This window comes from Typopeltis vanoorti, chromosome 13 (assembly GCF_054136105.1).
Source record: "Typopeltis vanoorti isolate ZY-2024b chromosome 13, IOZ_Tvanoo_1.0, whole genome shotgun sequence".
NCBI lineage: Eukaryota > Metazoa > Arthropoda > Arachnida > Uropygi > Thelyphonidae > Typopeltis > Typopeltis vanoorti.
Window position 1 is genome coordinate 109,548,731 of NC_143561.1, and position 21,633 is coordinate 109,570,363.

Below are 21,633 nucleotides of genomic sequence, written 5' to 3' on the forward strand. Positions count from 1 at the left end.
AGCTGGGTCAGAAGTAAAACACTTGACCAAAGACTAGAGACCACGGATATGAGAGTCCTGAGAAAGATTAGAGGCATGAACAGATGGCATCAATGGCAATATCATATTAAAAATGAGGATATTAGGAAAGAACTTGACATCGCCAGCATCCAGGAATGCGTTAGCAGAGCTAATCTCAGGTGGTATGGTCACTTAAATAGAATGGGAGAGGAAAGATTGGCAAAACAAGTGTTCTCTGCCAGGTTGGCAGGAAAACGACCCAGAGGAGGACCCAGATATAGGTGGATTGGTACGGTAAAAAGTGCCTTAGACGATAGAAATATAAGATCTGATAATGTTGGAGTCTTGACAAGTAACAGACTGATTTGGAGGAAAATTGTAGATAGGAAGTTAGTAATGATGTAATTTTTTCATGTAGTACTGTCATATCCTGTACACCCCTTGAGGGTACATGGTAGGAATTTGATGATGATGACCTCAATCATCTGAGGTGATGATTAAGGTACTGGATTGCAACTAGTCTAGGATTGCTGATTTTCATATTTTATATTTCAATGAAATTCATATTTTACTGAAAGAGTTTTACAACTAAAAATGATTCATATTTATTAGTCGTTTCCTAAATAAATAAATTACACCAACTAGTTTCACCACCTGAAAGAGAACTGGTGGCTTCTTCAGTGTTAGACATATCAAAACAAATATAAATACAAAGATCATGAGGTTGATTAACCTTTAAAACAATATTATAATACAAATAGGTGAGTTCATGCTATACAGTAAATATAAAAACACATGGCATGTGTTAACTGTCTTCAGTTAGTGATAGAAGATAATTGTTCTCATCTCTAATGCTGAAAGATTTAACAAGAGATTTCCATTTATATTTCCAGTCCTTGGTTTTTATTCAGTGATCTGTGTGAATGGATAATTGTGTAACATATTCCTTCAGGAGTCTGGAATAAAAGTTCTCATGGTTGAAAGGTTCCACTCAACTGCATGGTTAGTGCTAGAAATATGGCTGGCCAAACCAAATCTGTCTTTTCTTTTCTGGTCAATTTACAACATCCTCCTTCTTTCTCACCTCAAATTCATTGCTTGTCTATCCTATGTAGACCTAACTACATAAGCATGGAATTTGGTATACTTCTGGGTATTTGTTGAATTGTGTGCTATCTTTAGGGGATCTCAGGAGCTTATGAATAGTTTGAATTGGCTTGAACTTACTCTGATGTTAGGATCTTTGAAAAGAGGTGATATTTTAATTGATAAACTTATAATATTGTGTCAGAGTCTTTGTATTGGATATTCTGTTATTGGGAGTGGAAGGGTTCAAAAATAAAATCATATCAAGTTTTCTTTGAATAGCTATCACCACATTTATGTTGTGTTCATATGTGATTATTACATATATATATATATATATATATACACTGGTGTCCAAAACCTAAGGACGAACATTATTTCTGAAGATTTCAACCACAAATTCAGATGAATCAGCTTATGGTAATTTATATAACTGACAATTTCAAGTAGAAAGCAGGTACACATTCAAATTTTCAACTCATGCACAAAGAGGGCATGTGAGTATCACTCAACAGGATAAAAGGCTGCCCCGAGTGAATTGTGTTTGAAGGAAGCTCTTTTCGTGAAGGAATAAAGATGCAAACTTGGATACCTTGTAATGTTTCAAAAACATCATCTAGATGATTTCATGTAGGGAAAAATTATTGGAAAGCTTGAAGGCTGCAGAATTGCTGATATTGCTTAAGAGTTTGGAATCTTACATAACATTGTATCCAGTCTCTGGGTAGCATTTCAAACAATAGAATGTGTTCCAGATGTTTGCTGAGCGGTTGCCTTGCTTTACTATGGTGCATAAAAAAAGATTTTTAGTTATAACAGCAAACATCAATGCACCATGGCAGGTCAACTTGCAAGTTAGCTCTATTCAGCACAGGTACAAGGATATCTCAACAAGTAGGCCTATATGCCTGAAGTCTGTTCTAGAGTTTTATCCACAGCTCATCGTAGAACATGTTTTCATTGGTGTTGTATCCATAAAAATCAGATGAAACACCAATGGGTTAATGTACTCTTTACAGACGAGTCATTTTAGTCTTTCCTCTAATTCTAGACGACACTTGATTTGGCATGAAAGTGGTACTTCTTACTGTCATGAGAATGTTCCTGAAAGGGATAGATATGGCATTGCTGGGGTTACGGTGTGGGGAGGCACTGAACTACAAACTGGGAAAAAGGGACTATGACTGGTGACAATATTGCACCAAAGTTATTCAATGTCGCATTCGTTTGTTCTGTGGTACTGTAGGTGAAAAATTCATTTTTATGGATGACAATGCTACACCACATCGTATACAAGCAGTTGAGATACTTCTGGAGACTGAGGATATTAATTGAATCGAATGGCTACTGCACACCAGATCTCAACCCCATAGAACACTTTTGAGATGCAGTAGGGAGATGCATTGCTGCTCGAAATCCCCCTTCCCTTCAGAAAACAAACTATGTTATCCTTGCTCTAAAGGAGTAGTGGGCCAGTTTGCCTCAAGAACTCCTGAATCATTGATGCTAGGCTTGGCATGCATTGTAAGAGCTGTATCACAGTTTGGGATGGACATATTCCATACTGAATTGCCGCTCCATATATTTTATGTAAGCATTGTACATTAATTCCTTAACTGTGTCCTTAGGAAATTTGTAACTTTTGCCAAATCATATTGCATAATTTGTATGAAATTTATAACACATTTTTTGTGTAATATAATTTATTAGTATGCTGGCAACAAATTTATGTCCACGTTTGGCTGTAGTCGTGAAAATTTTTTTATATAGAGATAAAAATATAATTTATCCGTAGCCTTTAGACACCAGTATGTACTATAACGTAAGCATTGATATATCATAAATGATATGTAAAAGCAGAGTGTGTTATATACTTCTGCAGGACTTTCCAGTGATTTTTATTTGTGTAGTTTATGTTCTGAATAGTCCTGGACTGCACTTTGTACTACTTATTAATCTACTTATCACACTTCTGATATTCATCCACATTTTTTTTTTTTTTTTCATGTGGTTCTGCTTTATAATTTTTATTTGCTGTTTAACTACCTGTGTAATTTATCCTCCTAATTCTGGGAATGTAGTTGGTTATTGCTTTCTTCAGGTTATTAAGCCCTCCTCTAAGGTTATTGTAATCGCCTATCCTGTAATTCTACATATACTGTTCTTTTATGATTCTAGATATTTTTGCTAACATTTGCATGTCTGTATTTCCTCACAACTATATGATCAGCCATGTCATTTATAGATACATCTTTGGATGTTATATCACCAAAAAGTGCTCTTTCTTTACATTCTGAGATAATTTAAATTTATGAGTACAGGGAGGGACCCTCGAGTTACTTCGGAGATCCATTCCTACGGACCGATGTAAGGCGATTTTCGATGCAAGTCGGAATTTCCTTAGCCTAAGTTACTTACCTAACTTAAAACACCCTAAAGTCATATGTATATATCAAGAAACAGAACTAGGCCATAGGAAAATGAAAGGGAGAACATAATTACTGTATAGTACAGAAAAATGACAAAAAAGAACAAGAAGCTTTTCCATCTCAATCATGAGCCTACTATGTTTTTTCGTAATCACAGTCGATTTCATGGACGCCAATCCTTTCAAGTGTTCAAGGATGTGAACTTTATCCTTGATAATAAGTCCTGACTGTCGTACAACTTAAGTTCAATACGCGGCCAATGTTCATTGCCGTTTCTCCCTTTTTTACCCTTTTAATAATGTCTAATTTCACTTCTAATGTAATGGCTTTCCATTTCTTCAACACACTGCCATCAGAAGAGTCTACCTTACGTTTGGGAGCCATATTGAAGGGTAAAAAGTCACAAAAAAACACAAACACAAAAGTGAGAGAGTGGATGTAAACAAAGCATGTGGTACCCAAAGAGTGATGCTGGGACCCAAGTGATGGCATCGCACCCAAACAAACGCTGCGTAACAGCATGTTCTTCCGCCGTGCTCGCAAACAAGTTCTCCTGCTACAGTTGAATTTTACGTCGTGCTGCTTCAAGTCAATTTATTTTTTAAATTACTTATGGGATTACCGCTGCAAAGTCGAAATGACGCATGTCGAGGACGACGTAGGTCGAGGACCTCTGTAATTTAAATTCCTGCCATACATTTTTTTGATCCTTCTGGTCAATGTGGTAGTAGTTGAAATCATCCCATAATGCTTGTTTTTCTTGTACTCATTAATCATTTATGTTTTTTTTTTTTCTTATCTTCTACTTCAAACTAAACTCACTGTCTATAGGACCATGTTGCTATCCTTGATCTCTACCCGAAATGGATTAATTCGTCTGTTGTAATCAGTAACAACCTCACTTTTTATCACTGTCTTTCCTCAGTATAATCTATTCATCACATTTTGTACAGGTGTTCTCACTTATGTGTGTAATTTACACATCAGTGCCAGTTCCACCTCTTTATTGCTACTACTCTTGGTATTAGTAAACATGCTTAGCAACTGAAACTCTTATTAACTTATTGAGACTTGTCATGAAAAAGGGATGGGGGTCTTTGGCGAGTACATTTTATTTGTTGCAAGTAGGATTTTATATAATTTGTCAAGCTCTAGATATATACAAAAACACACACACACACACACACACACACACACACACACACACACACACACACACACACACACACACACACACACACACACGTATATATGTATTTATTTATTTTCCCTCATCTCTGACAATTTCCATCCTTATAAGTCCAGTTTCCCAGATTCGTTATATCCACTCTATCACAGAACAATGGTTTCCCATTCATATGAAGGTAAAGATTGCAAAATGACTCAAAATGCTCAAAAGTTGCTTAATATCACTAAGATTTACATAAGATGCTAAGAATTACAATTATTAAGAAAAATTGTCAGCTACTGAAAAATCTGAAAACACACCCCAACTCAACATCACCAGAGTTAAAGATCGGTACTATCAACATAAGAAGCCTGAATGGCAAAGAAAGGGAACTAGCTCAGGAATTAGATAAGTACCAGATCGACATAATAGGGGTGACTGAAACAAAAAAGACAAAAACTGGTGAGATCTTTCTGAGCAATAAATACAAAATATTATATTCAAGCAATGACAATCAAGGAAAAGAAGAAGTAGTCATAGTATTCAACACAAAATATGAGGCTAATCTATTTGAATGACAGGCAATCTCAAGTAGAGTAATGTGGGCAAATATGAGAATGGGGAACTGGATAATGAGACTTATTTGTGCCTATGGTCCCACAGAAGGTTCTACTAAGGTAGAAGTGGAGGAATTTTTTGAGGCTTTAGAGAAAGCAACTGACACAATAAAAAAGGAAAAGTTGATCCTTGTTGGTGATCTAAATAGCAGAGTAGGAAATGATTGTGAGACATACAAAAATATTTTAGGAAAATTTGGAGAAAAGAGCAAAGCTAATAATAATGGCAAATACCTGTTGAATTTCTGCTCAGGACATGGACTGGTTATTACTAACACCATGTTCCAACATAAAAATGTGCACAAATTCACATGGAGAGAAGAGGCATGGAAGAAGAAAAGTCGCATTGACTATGTTATTGTTGATAGTGATGTTTTCTCCCTGGTGCAGGACACCAGAGTATACGGAGGATTTGAAATTGGAAGTGATCACTATTTAGTCTTGAGCACGATAAAATTGAATTTCACATTGAAAAGAATAACATGTAAAGAAGTTTTAAAGCGAATAAAATTTGAGCAGCTGTCAAGTGTGAATTGTAGACTAAAATACACAAAGATTATTGAAGAAAAAATGAGAGTTTGAGAACAGGAACCAAATCTAGGAGATTCAATGGCAAGCCTTGAAGAAAACCCTGATTGATTCAGCCAGAGAGGCATGTGGTGAAGTTGTCTGCAAGGATAAAAAAATTAGAACTCCATGGTGGACACAGGAAGTTAAAGAGGCAGTGAAGGAAAAGAAGAAAGCATATCAAAAGTTCTTGACAAATAAATCAGCTTGTGCTCTTAGAGAATACAGAGACCAATGTAAGAAAGCTAAACACTGTGTAAAACTAGCTAAACAAAAGTCATGGGAGGACTTTGGCAAGAACATGAAAAATAAATATCAAGAAGATGGTAAAATATTCTGGAGGTTGTTGAAGAAGCTTAGGAATGGAGCAAAGAGTGCTGTAAAAGGAGTTAAAGATTATAAAGGTGACATGAAAATGGAAGAAAAAGATGTCCTTGAAGTATGGAGTAATTACTTTGAAAAACTGCTAAATGAAACAAGCAGTGATGACAACACAGTGGTAAAAAACACTGGCCAGGCATGCAGTCAGGAATATATATCTATACTCTAAGTAGAAAAAGCCATCAAAGGCTTGAAATGTGGAACGGCAGCAGGAGTAAATGATATTCGACCAGAAATGCTGAAGTATGGTGGTATAAAAGTCTTACAGTGACTGCACAGTAGATCAGATTGATTGGACAGGGAACGAATTCCCGTTGATTGGAGTAGAGCTCTCATAGTACCTATATATAAAAAGGGAAATAAAGCTGAATGTGAGAATTACAGAGGTATTTCCCTACTGAGTGTTCCTGGCAAGATCTATGCAAGTATACTTGAGAAACGGTTGAGAAGAATTGTGGAAGAAAAGCTTGGTGAAGAACAAGCTGGATTCAGGCCAAATAGAGGCTGTCAGGATCAGATCTTCACTTTACGACAAATAGTCGAGAAAGCATGGGAATATAACAAAGATCTGTATTTAAGTTTTGTCGATTTGGAAAAGGCATATGACAAGGTGCAAGAGAGAAGCTATTCAATATGCTGCAGTTATATGGTGTGAATGGGGCATTATATCAAGCAATACTTAGTCTTATTTGAGTTGTAAGTCAGCAGTTAGAATTGAAGGAAGTACAGGAAGTTGGTTTAATGTTAAATCTGGTGTGAGATAAGGATGTACATTATCCCCTCTGTTATTCATTATCTGTGTGGATCACATTATGAAGGAAAGTGGTATTAAACATGATATCAAAATTAGAGATGTTAATGTCAGCTCTTTGCTTTATGCATGTGATGTTATACTTCTAAATAAATCTGCTACAAGTCTGCAAGATTCCTGGACTAAATTGAATAACTGTTGTAATAGATATTTTATGAAGGTCAGCAATAAAAAGACAAAGACAATGAAAATAGACAGAATCGTTGAAAATGTCAACTGTGTTGCGAATGGAGAACCTGTGCTACAAGTAAAACATTTCAGCTACTTAGGCATGGTTTTTAGTGAAGATGGTAAATTAAATATGGAAATAGACAACAGAATCAACAAAGCTGGTATGGTAGGAAGTCAATTGACTAAATTCATATGGAATAAGAGAGAAATTTGTCGGAACACTAAATTAACTGTATACAAGACAGTGTTCAATCCAGTTTTAACTTATAGATCTGAGAGTTGGGTCAGAAGTAAAACACTTGACCAATGACTAGAGACTGCAGATATGAGAGGCCTGAGAAAGATTAGAGGCGTGAACAGATATCATCAATGTCACAATCCACAATATAGGTCGATTGATACTGTACAAAGTGCCTTAGACGATAGAAATATAAGATCTGATAATGTTGGAGCCTTGACAAGTGACAGACTGATTTGGAGGAAAACTGTAGATTGGAAGTTAGTAATGATGTAAATTTTTGATGTAGTATCATATACTGTACACCCCCTTGAGGGTACATGGCAAGAATTTGATGATGATGACGAAGAAAAATTGTGGAAGAGAAAGTTGGAGAAGAACAAGCTTTGTTCATGCCAAATGGAAGATGTTGGTATCATATTTTCATTTTATGACATATAGTTGAGAGAAATCTTTAGAATATAGCAACAGGGATCTGTACTTAAATTTTGTTCATCTAGAAAAGGTAATGACTCAGAGAAAAAAAAGAAGCTTTTCCTACAGTTATATTGGATAAAAGGAAATTTAAGATTGTAATACATAGTCTATATTTAGGTTGTAAGTTGGTAATTAGAATTGAAGGAAATACAAAATAAAAGGTTTGATGACCTCTGGCAGAAAAAAAAAACTTAAACTACATTAAAGCTATGGTAGTACTGTTATTATTATTATCTATTTGGGTACAAATCGTTAAGAGATATATTAAGCTAGAGAGCATGCTCCCACATAATTACTTGCGTAAATTAATACATAACAGTATAGATGATGGCCAGCAAGAGCTGAAATTAGAGTCCTAAAGTAAGGGTTTACTGGAAAACATGAACTTTAGTGGGCTGAATGTGTAACCATCCAGATTTTTGGGATTTTTATGCTACCATTATTAAAATTAGGATGATCAAAATTTCGCAGACTTCTTTAAATTTGCATTCATACCAGGTTTTTCTATGATGTAAGGAACATGTACTTTTCCAATCAATTTGGTGTAGGGTTTTAAGAGCATGATCTGAGAGGCCTGCTTTACAAAATTCGTTAAATTTAATGTGTCATTTGTGTTCTTTTTTACAGATAGGAATTGTGCATCCAGTTTAGCCAATATGAAGTAAGTTACAGGTGTAATGGATAAGGTATACTCCAGGATGGGCCAAGGAGGACGAGGATCCTTAAAGGAGTTGAATATGTTTTTTAATTTTATAGGTGGTTTAAAAGTATTATTAAGATTGTAATGGTGTAGAATTCTATTTATTTTATATAATAACTCTTTAATGTATAGGATAGCTATGGTTTTACTGTAATCTATATTATATGCATTTTTGAAGATTTAGGAAGAACTGTATTGATGCCATTTTTGCTATAGCCATTATTTATGAATGTGTTGCTAATAATTTGTAATTCTGAGATTTGAATTTGTAATTCTCTTGTTTAAGAGCTTGTTCATTAGAGCAAAATGTTATAGCTCTGTTTTTGAGGATGTTAATGACTCCAAGTTTTTGTGAAGGGTAGTGATAAGAGTTAGCCTACACATTACCCACCAATATATACATGCTAATAAATAATATATACTTGTATGCCTTTCCATCTCATTATATATGGTTGAAAAATTTGTCTTTCATATATTGAAAGAAGAAAGAATAATCTTAGAAGTAATGTCTTCCACACACTCAGGTTTGGTTCCTTTATTTATTATAGTATTTATTTTCTAGGAAGTGTCCTGTTGAGAGAATTGAAGAAATTGGATGATAAGAATTTATTAGTTGAAGTTCAACTACTAGAGAGTAAGGTGTATCATGCACTTAGTAATTTGCCAAAAGCTAGGTATGAGTTATTTGAAATATATTTAATCACGTTTATGTATTATAAGAGAAACTAAATTAGCTTATATTACTAGTTAATGCTGTGCTTCTTGGCAAGATGTCTTAGTCTACCCACCTTTCATTTAACACGTTCGCTTCCACGTTCCTCGGGCATAGTTTGTTCCCACATGCCAAGTGCTTTTGCATCTTCAAGGTCACTACGAGTAATCTCGTAGCCGGCTTATCAGACACAATTTTGTTTCATACGCCAACTACGAGTAATCTCGTATCACCCCCACTCATATATCACCTGCGCTGACGAATGTGTATTGCGTCTAGTCTCTAAAAACCTTTAGTTTCTCCATGACCAGTAAAAGAAAACTTACTAATAAAGAATTAGAAGTTTACTCTAATTAAACTCTCCATATGAGTGACTATGAATTTAATGAATTCATCATCGCAAATGGAAGGATAAGAGGGAAGTTCTTTCCATTTCAAATATGCACAAATTTTAACTGGTTGAAGCAAAAAATCAGAATGGTAAAATTCAATGAAACCAAATATCGTTAGGGACGATAATTTGGATATGTCAGGCATCGATCTTTCTGATCAAATGCTTTCTTACTATTCCCCCTTACGAAAGACAATTAGATGGCTAAAGAAATTGGCAATACGCATTTTTCATATATACATTCAAAATGTGCATAAATTTTATAATATAATTACTGGAAACGCAATGACTGCATTAAAATTTAGAGATCAGTTTATCTCGGTTTTTGTTTTTTGTTAGCATGGATGAGCTTACAGCATCACAGATTATCAGCAGGATTCGGGATCTTCATTATTTGGAAATTTTACCACCTACAGAAAAAAATATTCGCGGACAAAGCCATGCCGAGTATGTACACGAAACGAACAACAACGCGAAACACGTTATTATTGTCCTGTTTGCCAGGAAAAAAACATCATTGTGCGTGGAAAATTGTTTTAAAGTGTATCATTTGTAATTTGAATAAATTGGTTTTTATTTTATTGATTTCATTTTATTATTTTTATTGATTTTTATCAGTTTTAAAATGATTTACAAATTACGTGTTATACTATGGATTAGCTCGCGCTTGGCATAGGAGGTTGAATAATCGACATATGAATATATTCGTAGTTGGCTTCTGAGGCACATACATAATATACTATATTTTAGTTGAAATTATTTCCCTTCTATCAAGCCCCCAGACGTGCTCTCCTCTTTATTCAGAATCCAAGGGTCCAAATTAAGGTAATTATACTAAGGGTTAACTCGTGTTTGGCATAGGAGGTCGGTAAATCGACATACAAGTATACTCGTATGTCGAGTATACTCGTAGTTGGCAGTGAACATGTTAATAGGCGGTGAGTTCAGATCCTGTCACCATCATGTAAGAGATTTGTTTCTTTGCTGGTCTCGTTGGCCAAGTGGTTAGTGTATCCGTTTTCTAACCAACAGTTTGTGAGTTCAAATCCTGCTGTGGACATAGATGTTTATGATTGTGTTTAGGTTGGAGGTGAATTTTGTCACCCAGTGTGAGACCACTGCTCCACTTATTGAAGTTCTGAAATGGCTTGAAAAAGTTTCATTTTTGTTTGGTCTCTACAGCAGGGGTTCTGGATTATATAAAAAAAAAGTTAAAAAAAAAAAAAAATATATATATATATATATATATATATATATATATATATGTATATATATATATATATATATATATATATGTATATATATGTATATATATATATGTATATATATATATATATATACAGGGTGTTCGGGATAAATTTGACAGTTTCGTAAGGAAAAAGAAAATCTTCTTTGTATCTATTAAATTTAATGAATTGACAAAAAAACATTACAGGCAGAGTTAATTACAATACTATCAACAAGATTTACTCAAAATAACCACCATTAGCATCGATCACAGCTTCAATTCTGCTTCGGAACCTCGAACAAGCTGATGCTACAGTCTCCCTGGGAAGGGCCGCAAAAACTGTTTTAATTTTATCCATTAACTGGGCTTTTGTATTACTGGAAGTGCGATTGGTGTCTTTTTCAACTGCGCCCCATACAAAATAATCCATGGGGTTAAGGTCTGGGGAGTTTGGAGGCCAAACATTTGGACTGGTGAAGTCGTAGAAATTTTCAGACAACCATTTTTGACTTTTCCCAGAGGTGTGGCAAGGGGCCGAATCCTGCTGCCATACATACGGCCTACCATTGGCTACCCTTGTTATCCAGGGCTTGACTACAGTTAGCAACTCCACGAACAAAGCCCGAATTCCAATGCCAGGGTTCTTCAACACCTGTTCCTGCAGATTTGCGAGGAATTCTGCTGTACGAACGCAATCAGATCGTCTGCTAGGGATCTTTCTTCTTGCTACATCCTCGTAGTCACCATTGCAAGTCTCTAGTTCATGCCTGATTGTTTTTACTGTATTCAGGGAGCATTGGGCAGCAGTCGTAATATCCTTATTTTGATGGCGGGCACGAATCATCATGATACAAGTTATTCTCTTCCATGATTCAGGTGGGTTCCAGCTATCCATCCTTTCTGACATCTTGTATATGAATGAAGAAGGGTCCAAACTTTTAAATGAAGAGAAGTGTGTGTTAATACATGTAACTTACGGAAAAATATAATTAATTATAAATATGTCAAATTTATCCCGAACACCCTGTATATACATATACAGTAAAACCCTGTTTTTACGTTCCCGCAATTTACGTTTTCCTGTAATTTACGCATTTTCCGTTGGTCCCGTCCTAAGGCCTATTCTTACGATATATTGTTTTTTCCAGCCATTGACAACTTCATGTGGACGTTATTTCCTGTGACGTGTGGACAGACTTATGTGTTCGTCGAACATGTTGTTTATTATTTTAACGGTATAATAGAACACAGAAACTAAGTAAATAATTAGCAGACCATGCTCTGGATACCCCTGCACACAGGATCAACTGGAAAAACACAAAAGTATTACACAGAAACCCATATAAATCAGAGAGATTGTTCTTAGAGGCGACAGAAGCCCTAAAACACACTCCAAATCTCAACAAATATGGCTGTATTAACTTGCCGAAGATCTGGGAGACAGTCATATTAAGAAAAAACTAGCACTTTTCTAGGACTCTAGTAATATATGATAGCGGTTTTTTTTTTCTTTTTCAGATAGAGGGCGCCAAAATCAGGACTCTAGTCTTTGTGTTGCTGCTACAATTTTGTTTAAGTGCACCATGTTGTTTTAGTCTTGCGTATTGTGACAAACAGTGTTTTTGTGCTCTGAAGATGCTGGTTATAATACCAGCGAAATATCAGCATCAAGTTAATAAATTAATTATTTACTTAGTTTCTGTGTTCTATTATACCGTTAAAATAATAAACAACACGTTATTTCCTGTGATTTGTGTTTTTTTCTTGGGTGGCAATACTGATTTTCGAAACGATTTCTGCGGAAATCTGTGCATTTCTGTTCCCAGTTGGCGTTGCTTTTGGCTGTAGTTTCATTTCCACCATCACGGTGACTTGCACGTTTGCAGCAGTAATGTAATGATGAGCAATACCGTGATTTTCCAATCACAGTACGAATTGATATTGCAGAATTTCTGCTACGTAATTTAGTGTGTGAAAGTTGCTTTCAAGTTGCTTTGGTGAATGATCCATGTTAGTAACATGGAGAAAAAAGATAGAAAATGTATTTCGGTAGAAGAAAAGATGGCAATTCTACGATGTTAGATTGGCATGCCGGAACATGTGTGCATTTAGCAAAAGATCTTGGACTCTGCGTGTCCACTTTGAACACGATACTAAAAAACAGGTCAAGCATTGAACTCAATGCAAAGCAATCTGGGGCTATGTCAAAAAAAAAAACGAAAAGCAAAAACAATCAACACTTAAAGGTTTTTTTTAAATAGATAAATATAAGTAATTGTAAATTCATTTATTTTCAGTTATTAAATTTGGTAATCTAGTATGTAGACTCACATACTAGCAGTAAGTCATCTTTTAGCCTTTTTTTAAATGTTTTTTTACATTATCTGCTATTTACACTTTTCCCATCATTCCCCTGAAAAGTGTAAAAAAGGGATTTTACTGTATATATAATCAATAAAAATAGAAAAAAACACCTTAGCCTGTTCACAGTACAAATGTACAATAGGTTTACGAATAAATTTCTTGTGGACTTGATCCACATAAAATCTCATTTTCTGGTGTGAGATCACTGTCCTGCTTATTGGAGGCCTGAGGTAGCTTTAAAAATGTTGTCCCTAGAGCAGGGTTTTTTGATTATATATTAAAAAAATATATAAAATAAATAAAAAAAAATATGCTCAAAGGATGATGAAATTAAAGCAAAAAAATTGGATAAAATAATCTTTTTAACCGTTTTGTGTATTGTCTTTGTTTTTTTAAAACATTCTCTGAATATATACCCAGTATAAAGATTTCTTTACTCTTATGAATTTAATGTTTCAATAAATTAGGTAATGGATATCAAAATAAGCATTATTTTTACAATAGACTAGAAAGAAAATGCATGTTATGACCAGCTTATTCTGCCTGACAAATTCTAAAATTTCATCACAATATTTGCTTCCAGTTAATGATGACAGTCAAAATGTGTTTTTCTCAGATCATTGTCATTATCACTAACCTAATGTGTTGCCAGTATTAGTAGCAATTTTCCATGCAACTCTTGAGATGTTTGGTGCTATCTAGTCTAACAAGATCATTTGCTGGCAGTGATGGAATGCATTGCCTAATGAACCTGATAGGTACCAAATGAATAATCATTATGGATAAATTTAATTATCTAAACATTGACTGGATAGTACCGAAATTTTTTGAGAAGATTGAAGCTATATTTATTGACCTTTATTCTTCTCAAGAGATTGAATGCAATATCCATATACTTATCCACTTTCCAGGTCAGTACAACATTATCACTCTCACCAACTGGAGACAGAACAGTTACATCTTTAACTGAAATCTCCTCTGACACTATAATTAGGTCTAACACTCTTTGACCTCGAGTTTCCTCTATTACGTGCTGCTTAATTCTTCGGAAGTTTAACAGAACCATATTTATATGATTAGAAAAAAAAAAAAAGATTAGATTTAAAAAACAAATCTAATCTTAATAAATATGGCTGTTACTAAATCTGACCCAACAACTATGGCACAGCACCCATAGAGGACAGCCCTCCCCATAGGACTTTAATCTTTATATAGTCTAATTTCATTTCTTCCAGTTATTGTTTATTGTGGGTTTTTTGTGCATGTTATTTATAATTTTAACGTATTCCTGAGGATGTCTCTATGACTGCTGTTTAATTATTTCTCTTTGTGCTGTAGTTATTCCATTAAATTTTATTATAAGGCATATGGTGAGGTTGTCTGCATGGATAGAAAAATCAGAACTCCATGGTGAACTCAGGAAGTTAAAGAAGCAGTCAAGGAAAAGAAATCATATCGAAAGATCTTGGCAAGTAAGTCAGCTTGTGCTATTAGAGAATATAGAAAAATGTAAGAGAGCAAAGCACTGTACAACTAGCTGAACCAAAGTCACAGGAAGACTTGGGTAAGGAAAGAACATAGAAAATAAATATCAAGAAGGTGGTAGAATATTTTGGAGACTGTTTAAAAAGTGTAGATATGGAGGTAGGAGTACTGTAAAAGGAGTCAGAGATGATAAAAGGAACATGAAAACTGAAGATAAAAATATTCTAGATGTCTGGAGCAATTAATTTGAAAGTTTGCTAAATGAGACAATAATGACAGCTAGGTAGTAAAAAACACTTAACAGGAATGCAATCAGGAATACATATCAATACTTTAACTTGAAAAAGTCATCAAAAACCTGAAATGTGGAAGGGCTTGAGTAGATGATATTCAACAATAAATGCTCAAATATGGAGGTATGAAAGTGTTACAGTAACTACACTGCTTAATTCAAAAGATCTGGTGAGGGTGAATTCGACATAATTGGAATACGGTCCGTAGTACCCATCTATAAAAAGCATCATCATCAAATTCCTGCCATGTACCCTCAAGGGGTGTACAGGATATGATACTACATGGTACTACATGAAATGTAGTAATGTGTGTAACTAAAATGGTACTACATGAAAAATGGTATATGGTACTACATGAAAAATGGTATATGGTACTACATGAAAAATTTACATCATTACTAACTTCCTATCTACAATTTTCCTCCAAATCAGTCTGTTACTTGTCAAGACTCCAACGTTATCAGAACTTATATTTCTATCGTCTAAGGCACTTTGTACAGTATCAATCCACCTATATCTTGGTGGATATAGGTGGATTCTCCTGCCAACCTGGCAGAGAACACTTGTTTTGCTAATCTTTCCTCACCCATTTTGTTTAAGTGACCATACCACCAGAGATTAGCTCTGCTAACACATTTCTGGATGCTGACAGTCAAGTTATTTCCTAATATCCTCATTTTTAATATGATATTGCCATTGATGCCATCTGTTCATGCCTCTAATGTTTCTCAGGACTATTTTATCTATGGTCTCTAGTCTTTGGTCCAGTGTTTTACTTCTGACCCAGCTCTCAGATCCATAAGTTAAAACTGGTTTGAACACTGTCTTGTATATAGCTAATTTAGTGTTCTGACTATTTCTCTCTTATTCCATATGAATTTATTCAATTGACTTCCTACCATACCAGCTTTGTTGATTCTGTTGTCTAATTTACCATCTTCACTAAAAATCGTGCCTAAGTAGCTGAAATGTTTTACTTGTTCCACAGGTTTTCTCCGTTCACAACGCAGTTGACATTTTCAACAATTCTGCCTATTTTCATTGTCTTGGTGTTTTTATTGCTGACCTTCATACTATATCTATTACAACAGTTATTCAATTTAGTCAGGGAATCTTGCAGACTTGTAGCGGATTTATTTAGAAGTATAACATCTTCCGCATAAAGCAAAGAGCTGACATTAACATCTCCAATTTCGATGTCATGTTTAATACCACTTTCCTTCATAATGTGATCCATATAGATAATGAATAACAGAGGGGATAATGAATGGAAGTCACATTACTGATAAAATTCACCATATACATACATACAATGAGGGTGCACACACACACACACTTCATTTACAAGCTAAAGGCATATTCGGTTTGCATAAAAACATTTCATTTTTTAGTTATGCTCCTTCAAATTACTAGGCTGTTTCTACAAACATCCCTTGCAGCTGACTTCACAGTGAAATGCAAGTAAAGGCATTTCACTCCCCCAATATTATTGCCTCCTTTTTTCTTTTTAAGAATGTTGTATATATATATTATTTCAGTTGTCTAATAAAAGGACCAGCAGCAATTACTGCTCATATTTATCATAATTAGATGCCAGTTATTTAATAATAACTGGATAACTTGATGTCCATGTACAGATTCATGTAAGGGTATGCAAAAAAAGGACCAGCAGCAATTACTGCTCATATTTATTTATCATAAGGTAGATCCACCATAGCACATTTGGAAGAACAATGGTTGTTGTGCCCTTCGGTTGGAAATGGCCCAAGTTCAATTTTTGTTGTGATGACAGGAATCTTTATATGGGTTTTTTCAACTTGCTTATTCTTATGGCAAAAACAGCTACAGGTCAATGTCCAGACTAGAAAGCCAATTTGTTTTGACAGGCAAATCAACGTTGAGAACACGTGCAAAATTACAAACAAACACTAGTAATGGCGGCGCCGATTTTGTATAGTTGGTGGATTAAGTGGTTGAGACGAAGAGTTGTAGAGTGCCCTTCCCCAATGAGTCCTTGGACTCCTTAGAGGTGTCATGTAATAATAATAATACAAATTGCTCGGAAATTTCTTTCTTTCAATCTTGACTTAAATGCATAATTAATGAATGTGAATGACTTGCACTCAATTTAGTAATAAACTAGTTCCAGTGATTCAGAAAAGTTCCCTAAGAAAGCAAACCAAAACATTTATAATGTTAGTGTGCGCACTTCTTTCCCAGACAGGGGCACAGTATTCTGCTGCAGATGTTTTTTCAACTGAAGGTGAGTTACTCAATCTCATATGGAGATAGTAAGGTTTTTCCTGTTGGAAATTTTAGTTTTTAATTTGGCATACAGTCAAATCAGCCTGTTATCCGCTTATCAAAAATAAGGCAGTATAAAGGTAAAACTATTTTACAACATAAGTCGCAGTTGTACATAGTGCAATATCAAGATAACCTGTAGATGTGACAGTTTAAATATAAGAAAGTAAGGCAAGGAGCTCACCCTCCCACTAAGCATAAACTCAGTACAAGCCAAATATCAATGATTTTGTTGCATATTTTAGTATTGCCAGTAAAATTCCTGATCAACCATTCACTTATCAAGAATAAAATTTTAAGGATAAAGCAATAATAATACCAAAAAAAGTTAAAACTGAATTACATGATTACACACACACACATGCATACATATACAAGCAAATTGACCAGACATGTATATAAGCAATTTACAGACAAAAATACCATTAATGGGCAGCACATGACATAACATTTAGATGGTGGTTGTGACACTGTGGAGGATTAAGCAGTGTTCATTGGGGGGTCATGTGGAGAACAGTGCCCTCTCAAAATGAGTCCTTGGAGGTGTCATGTAATAATAATAAGACACACACAACTGAATTTGTCAGCACACGGGTGAATATACAACAGTTTATAAGACAATAACTGGTAATTGGCTTGTAAACTGCTGTATGCACACAAGCGCACGCACACACACACATATAGAAAGAGAAAAATAAAATCTAACTCTTGTATATACTGATTATAAAGTCATAATATGTAAGTAGCTTTTGTGTGTTACAACTACAGTCCATCAGCACAACAGATGAACTAAATTTTTATTTATTTTTGAATGTTTTTTTTTAATCTTATAGATAATTTGGAAACACTCTCTACAGACCATACAGAATTTTTTCAATTCACTTCAGGCCTCTAATAAGTAAGGCAGTGGCCTCACACCAGGCAATGAAATTCATCTCCTAACTAAAAGTTAAATTACTGCAACAATGGTCATTATGAATAGGTAAAAATTAGCCACAGCATTAAAAAAAAAAGCTTATAAATTAACAAGGTAAAGTAAAACAACAGTTCATTTAATTTAGGGATTAATATATGTGAAGCTGGATTTTATTTGCATTATAACTACAAGAAACACTGGAAATTTTTAAATTTCTTAGTAGAAATTTACAGTTATATTATAAACTATCAAAATAGCTATATCAGTGCTCATCCCATTCTTTTAAATTTGATATTTAGAGCTGCTTTAACATCTGCAAGGACCACAGCCAATGGAATATATTGTCCTCCAAAGTTACAGGCAGCTTTAGATCTGCAGTCTGGCATTTTACATGCTGCTGATGAGAGGGATTTTAAAACAGCATTTTCATATTTTTATGAAGCCTTTGAAGGATATGACTGCATTAACAGTACCAAAGCAATCATAGCACTAAAATATATGTTGCTGTCAAAAATTATGCTTAAAATGTAAGTATTTTGTGCTATCTTGAATGGCTACCCTTTTATTTATTTTATTTATTTATTTTTTTCTGATGTGAATTTCATGTAGTACTTCTGCTTATTTATACAGAGTGAGTCAAAACAATGTGCTTGATAAGAAACATTTATTGAGCAAGTATTAAATACAAAAAATATGAAATGCATTTTTCAACAACTCATCTGTGGGGTAATCATAGTTGTGCCATTTTCTTTACAGATTTCCACTTAGTTTTTTTGAAGAAAAAAAAAAGTTCTTTGTCATGTCAGGCTCAAAAAAATTTTAATTTTGGACTGTCTCTTGAATGTTCAACAGCAGTGTTGATATTTAGAGCTACTTTAATATCTGCAGTTATTTATTGCATAATTTCTGAATTCACATACAGATGTTATGCATGTCTGTTTACTTTTCTTGACACATGAAATGTGGCCTCATCATTGAAATACACTATTGAAAAGAATGTTGTATCCTCCTTGATGTAGGCCATGTCTGCAAAATGTGAAGTGGATCACTGTCATTTGAAAATAATGGCCTGCTGTAAGCGTAAACAGTATGATTGTAATGCAAGGCATTTTTGCATCATTCACCACATAGGTTTCTGTGGGACACTTTCATCACACGTACACTGTTTTGTCAACTTGTCTGAGCTTCATATAAGTGACTGCCAAACCCAATTACCTGTTTACTTGCTCATGTAAAAAAAACAACAATAATTTGTAACTTCAAGACACAGAAAGCAGGTTCCTGTCTATTTGCCATCTTTCTCTAAATTAACGATGTAACTGAATCAGTTACATTGTTAATTTAGTGGTACATGCCGGAAATTAATTCTCTCACCTGATCATACTGAAACTCCTCTTTCTAATTATGTATGTTGCATTTTCCTACCCCACTTTTTTTTTTTTTTTTTTTTTTTTTATCATCATCATCAAGTCTTTCCATGCCTACTGGCACATAAGGCTGCAATGCTGGTTTTCCATTTGCCCCTGTCCCTCGCAGCTGCTCTTGCTTCTGCCCAACTCGCCCATTTTGCTTCCTTCATTTCGGATTCCATCATTCTTCTCCAAGTTAATTTTGGACGACCTCTAGAGTGTCTTCCTTCTAGAGTCCAACTCAGTGCTACTTGGAGAATTCTGTTTATCCCCATGCGAAGAATATGTCTGGTCCATTTCCATCTTCTTAGGTGAATCTCCTCATCTATTGACTTGGAGAAGGTTTTCTTTAAAAGTTCCTCGTTAGTAATTGTATTTGACCAGAAGATTTTTAATATTCTTCTTAAACACTTGTTTTGGAAAATGTCCAATTTATTACTTTGTGCTTTAGTAAGTTTCCAAGATTCAGAGCCATATAGCAATATTGCTCGCACAGTAGATTTATAGACATTAATTTTCACTTTAACTGTAATGGTTGATGCTTTCCATAATTTGTTTAGTTACCTGAAGCAATTTTGTGCTTTAGCAATTCTTTGTAAAACGTCTTCGTCAGTGCTGCCTTGTTTATTTATTCCTGATCTAAGGTATGTAAAAGTATCAACATCTTCAATTGTTTCATTTTTTAACTTAATTTCTTTATTTGATTTTTCATTTATTCGCATGACCTTGGTTTTTTTCTTGTTTATATGTAGACCCACAGTTTCTGCGCAGCGAGCAAAGACATCAGGTTTTAGCTGTAAGTTATTTAACTTGGAGTACCGGAGCATTATGTCATCAGCAAAATCAAGGTCTTCCAGTGTGGATGTAAAGTCCCAACATATTCCTCTCTTTTGATGATTAATTGAGTTTTTCATATTCCAATCAATTAAAATTATAAATAATAAACCAGATAACACACAACCCTGCCTAACTCCAGTTTCAATGATAAAGAAGTCTGTAAGTTTTCTATCGATAACACACAACCCTGCCTAACTCCAGTTTCAATGATAAAGAAGTCTGTAAGTTTTCTATCTACTTCCACACAAGACTTGCTGCCATCACATATTCCAGTATTTGCTTACGCTTGGAATCGCCGAACTTTATATAGTTTCTACTATATTCAGCATGAAACTCTTTGAGTTTCTTATTCGGCTAAGAAACGATATGGGATGTAATATCCCTTAACTTAAACAATACATATTCTGTATTCTTCTAATATTTTCCAAAGTTTCTCTCTATTTACTGAGTCAAATGTTTTACTGAAATCGAGAGAAACTTTGGGAAGTTTAGGTAAAGTGGGACTCGAAATTCTATACTTTGTTCGATTATATTTCTAAGAGTAAATATTTGTTGAATGGTTTCGCAACCAGTTCGAAAACCTGCCTGTTCTTCTCTTAGTAAATTTTTGATTTCCTTTTTTAATTTATTAATTAAAATTTTGGTAACTTTTGCAGGAATTGACAGCAAACTTTTATTCCTCTCCAATTTTCACATTTAGTCAGATCTCCTTTTTTAGGGATTTTTATAATTACTGCTTCTTTCCATTGTTCAGGAATTTTTTCTGTCTTCCATATTTCATTGTATAACCTTTTAACATTTTGGCATTGATATTATCATTTCCACATGCTTTTAGTGCCTGGGTGTTACACTAGTTGTAATATTTTGTGCCTGTTGAGATCCTGTATCTACCTTTACATTTAAAGTTTCTTCAAAATAGTCTCTCTATCTTGCTTCGATTTTGGAGTCAATAACTTTCCTTGTTTGTCTCTAATGGAGGAAGGGATTGCTTTTTTGTTACCACTGATTTGTTTTATAGTCTGATAAAGTTGTCTAATTTGTCCATTTTC

The 21,633-nt window shown here is 34.5% G+C and overlaps 1 protein-coding gene across 2 annotated transcripts in view; it reads left to right on the forward strand.

Annotated features, from left to right (window-relative positions):
• The window catches only part of LOC150100465 (26S proteasome non-ATPase regulatory subunit 11-like), a 237,046-nt gene that overhangs the window by 97,810 nt on the left and 117,603 nt on the right, over positions 1 to 21,633 (forward strand). For both annotated transcript variants that reach the window (XR_016549277.1, XM_090403074.1), the window contains exons 6-7: positions 9,208 to 9,319; positions 18,638 to 18,865. Coding sequence is in view for 1 of the 2 variants with exons in the window: in XM_090403074.1 (XP_090259200.1) it covers positions 9,208 to 9,319; positions 18,638 to 18,865 (340 nt within the window). In the remaining variant the exon portion in view is untranslated. The remainder of the gene's footprint in view (positions 1 to 9,207; positions 9,320 to 18,637; positions 18,866 to 21,633) is intronic.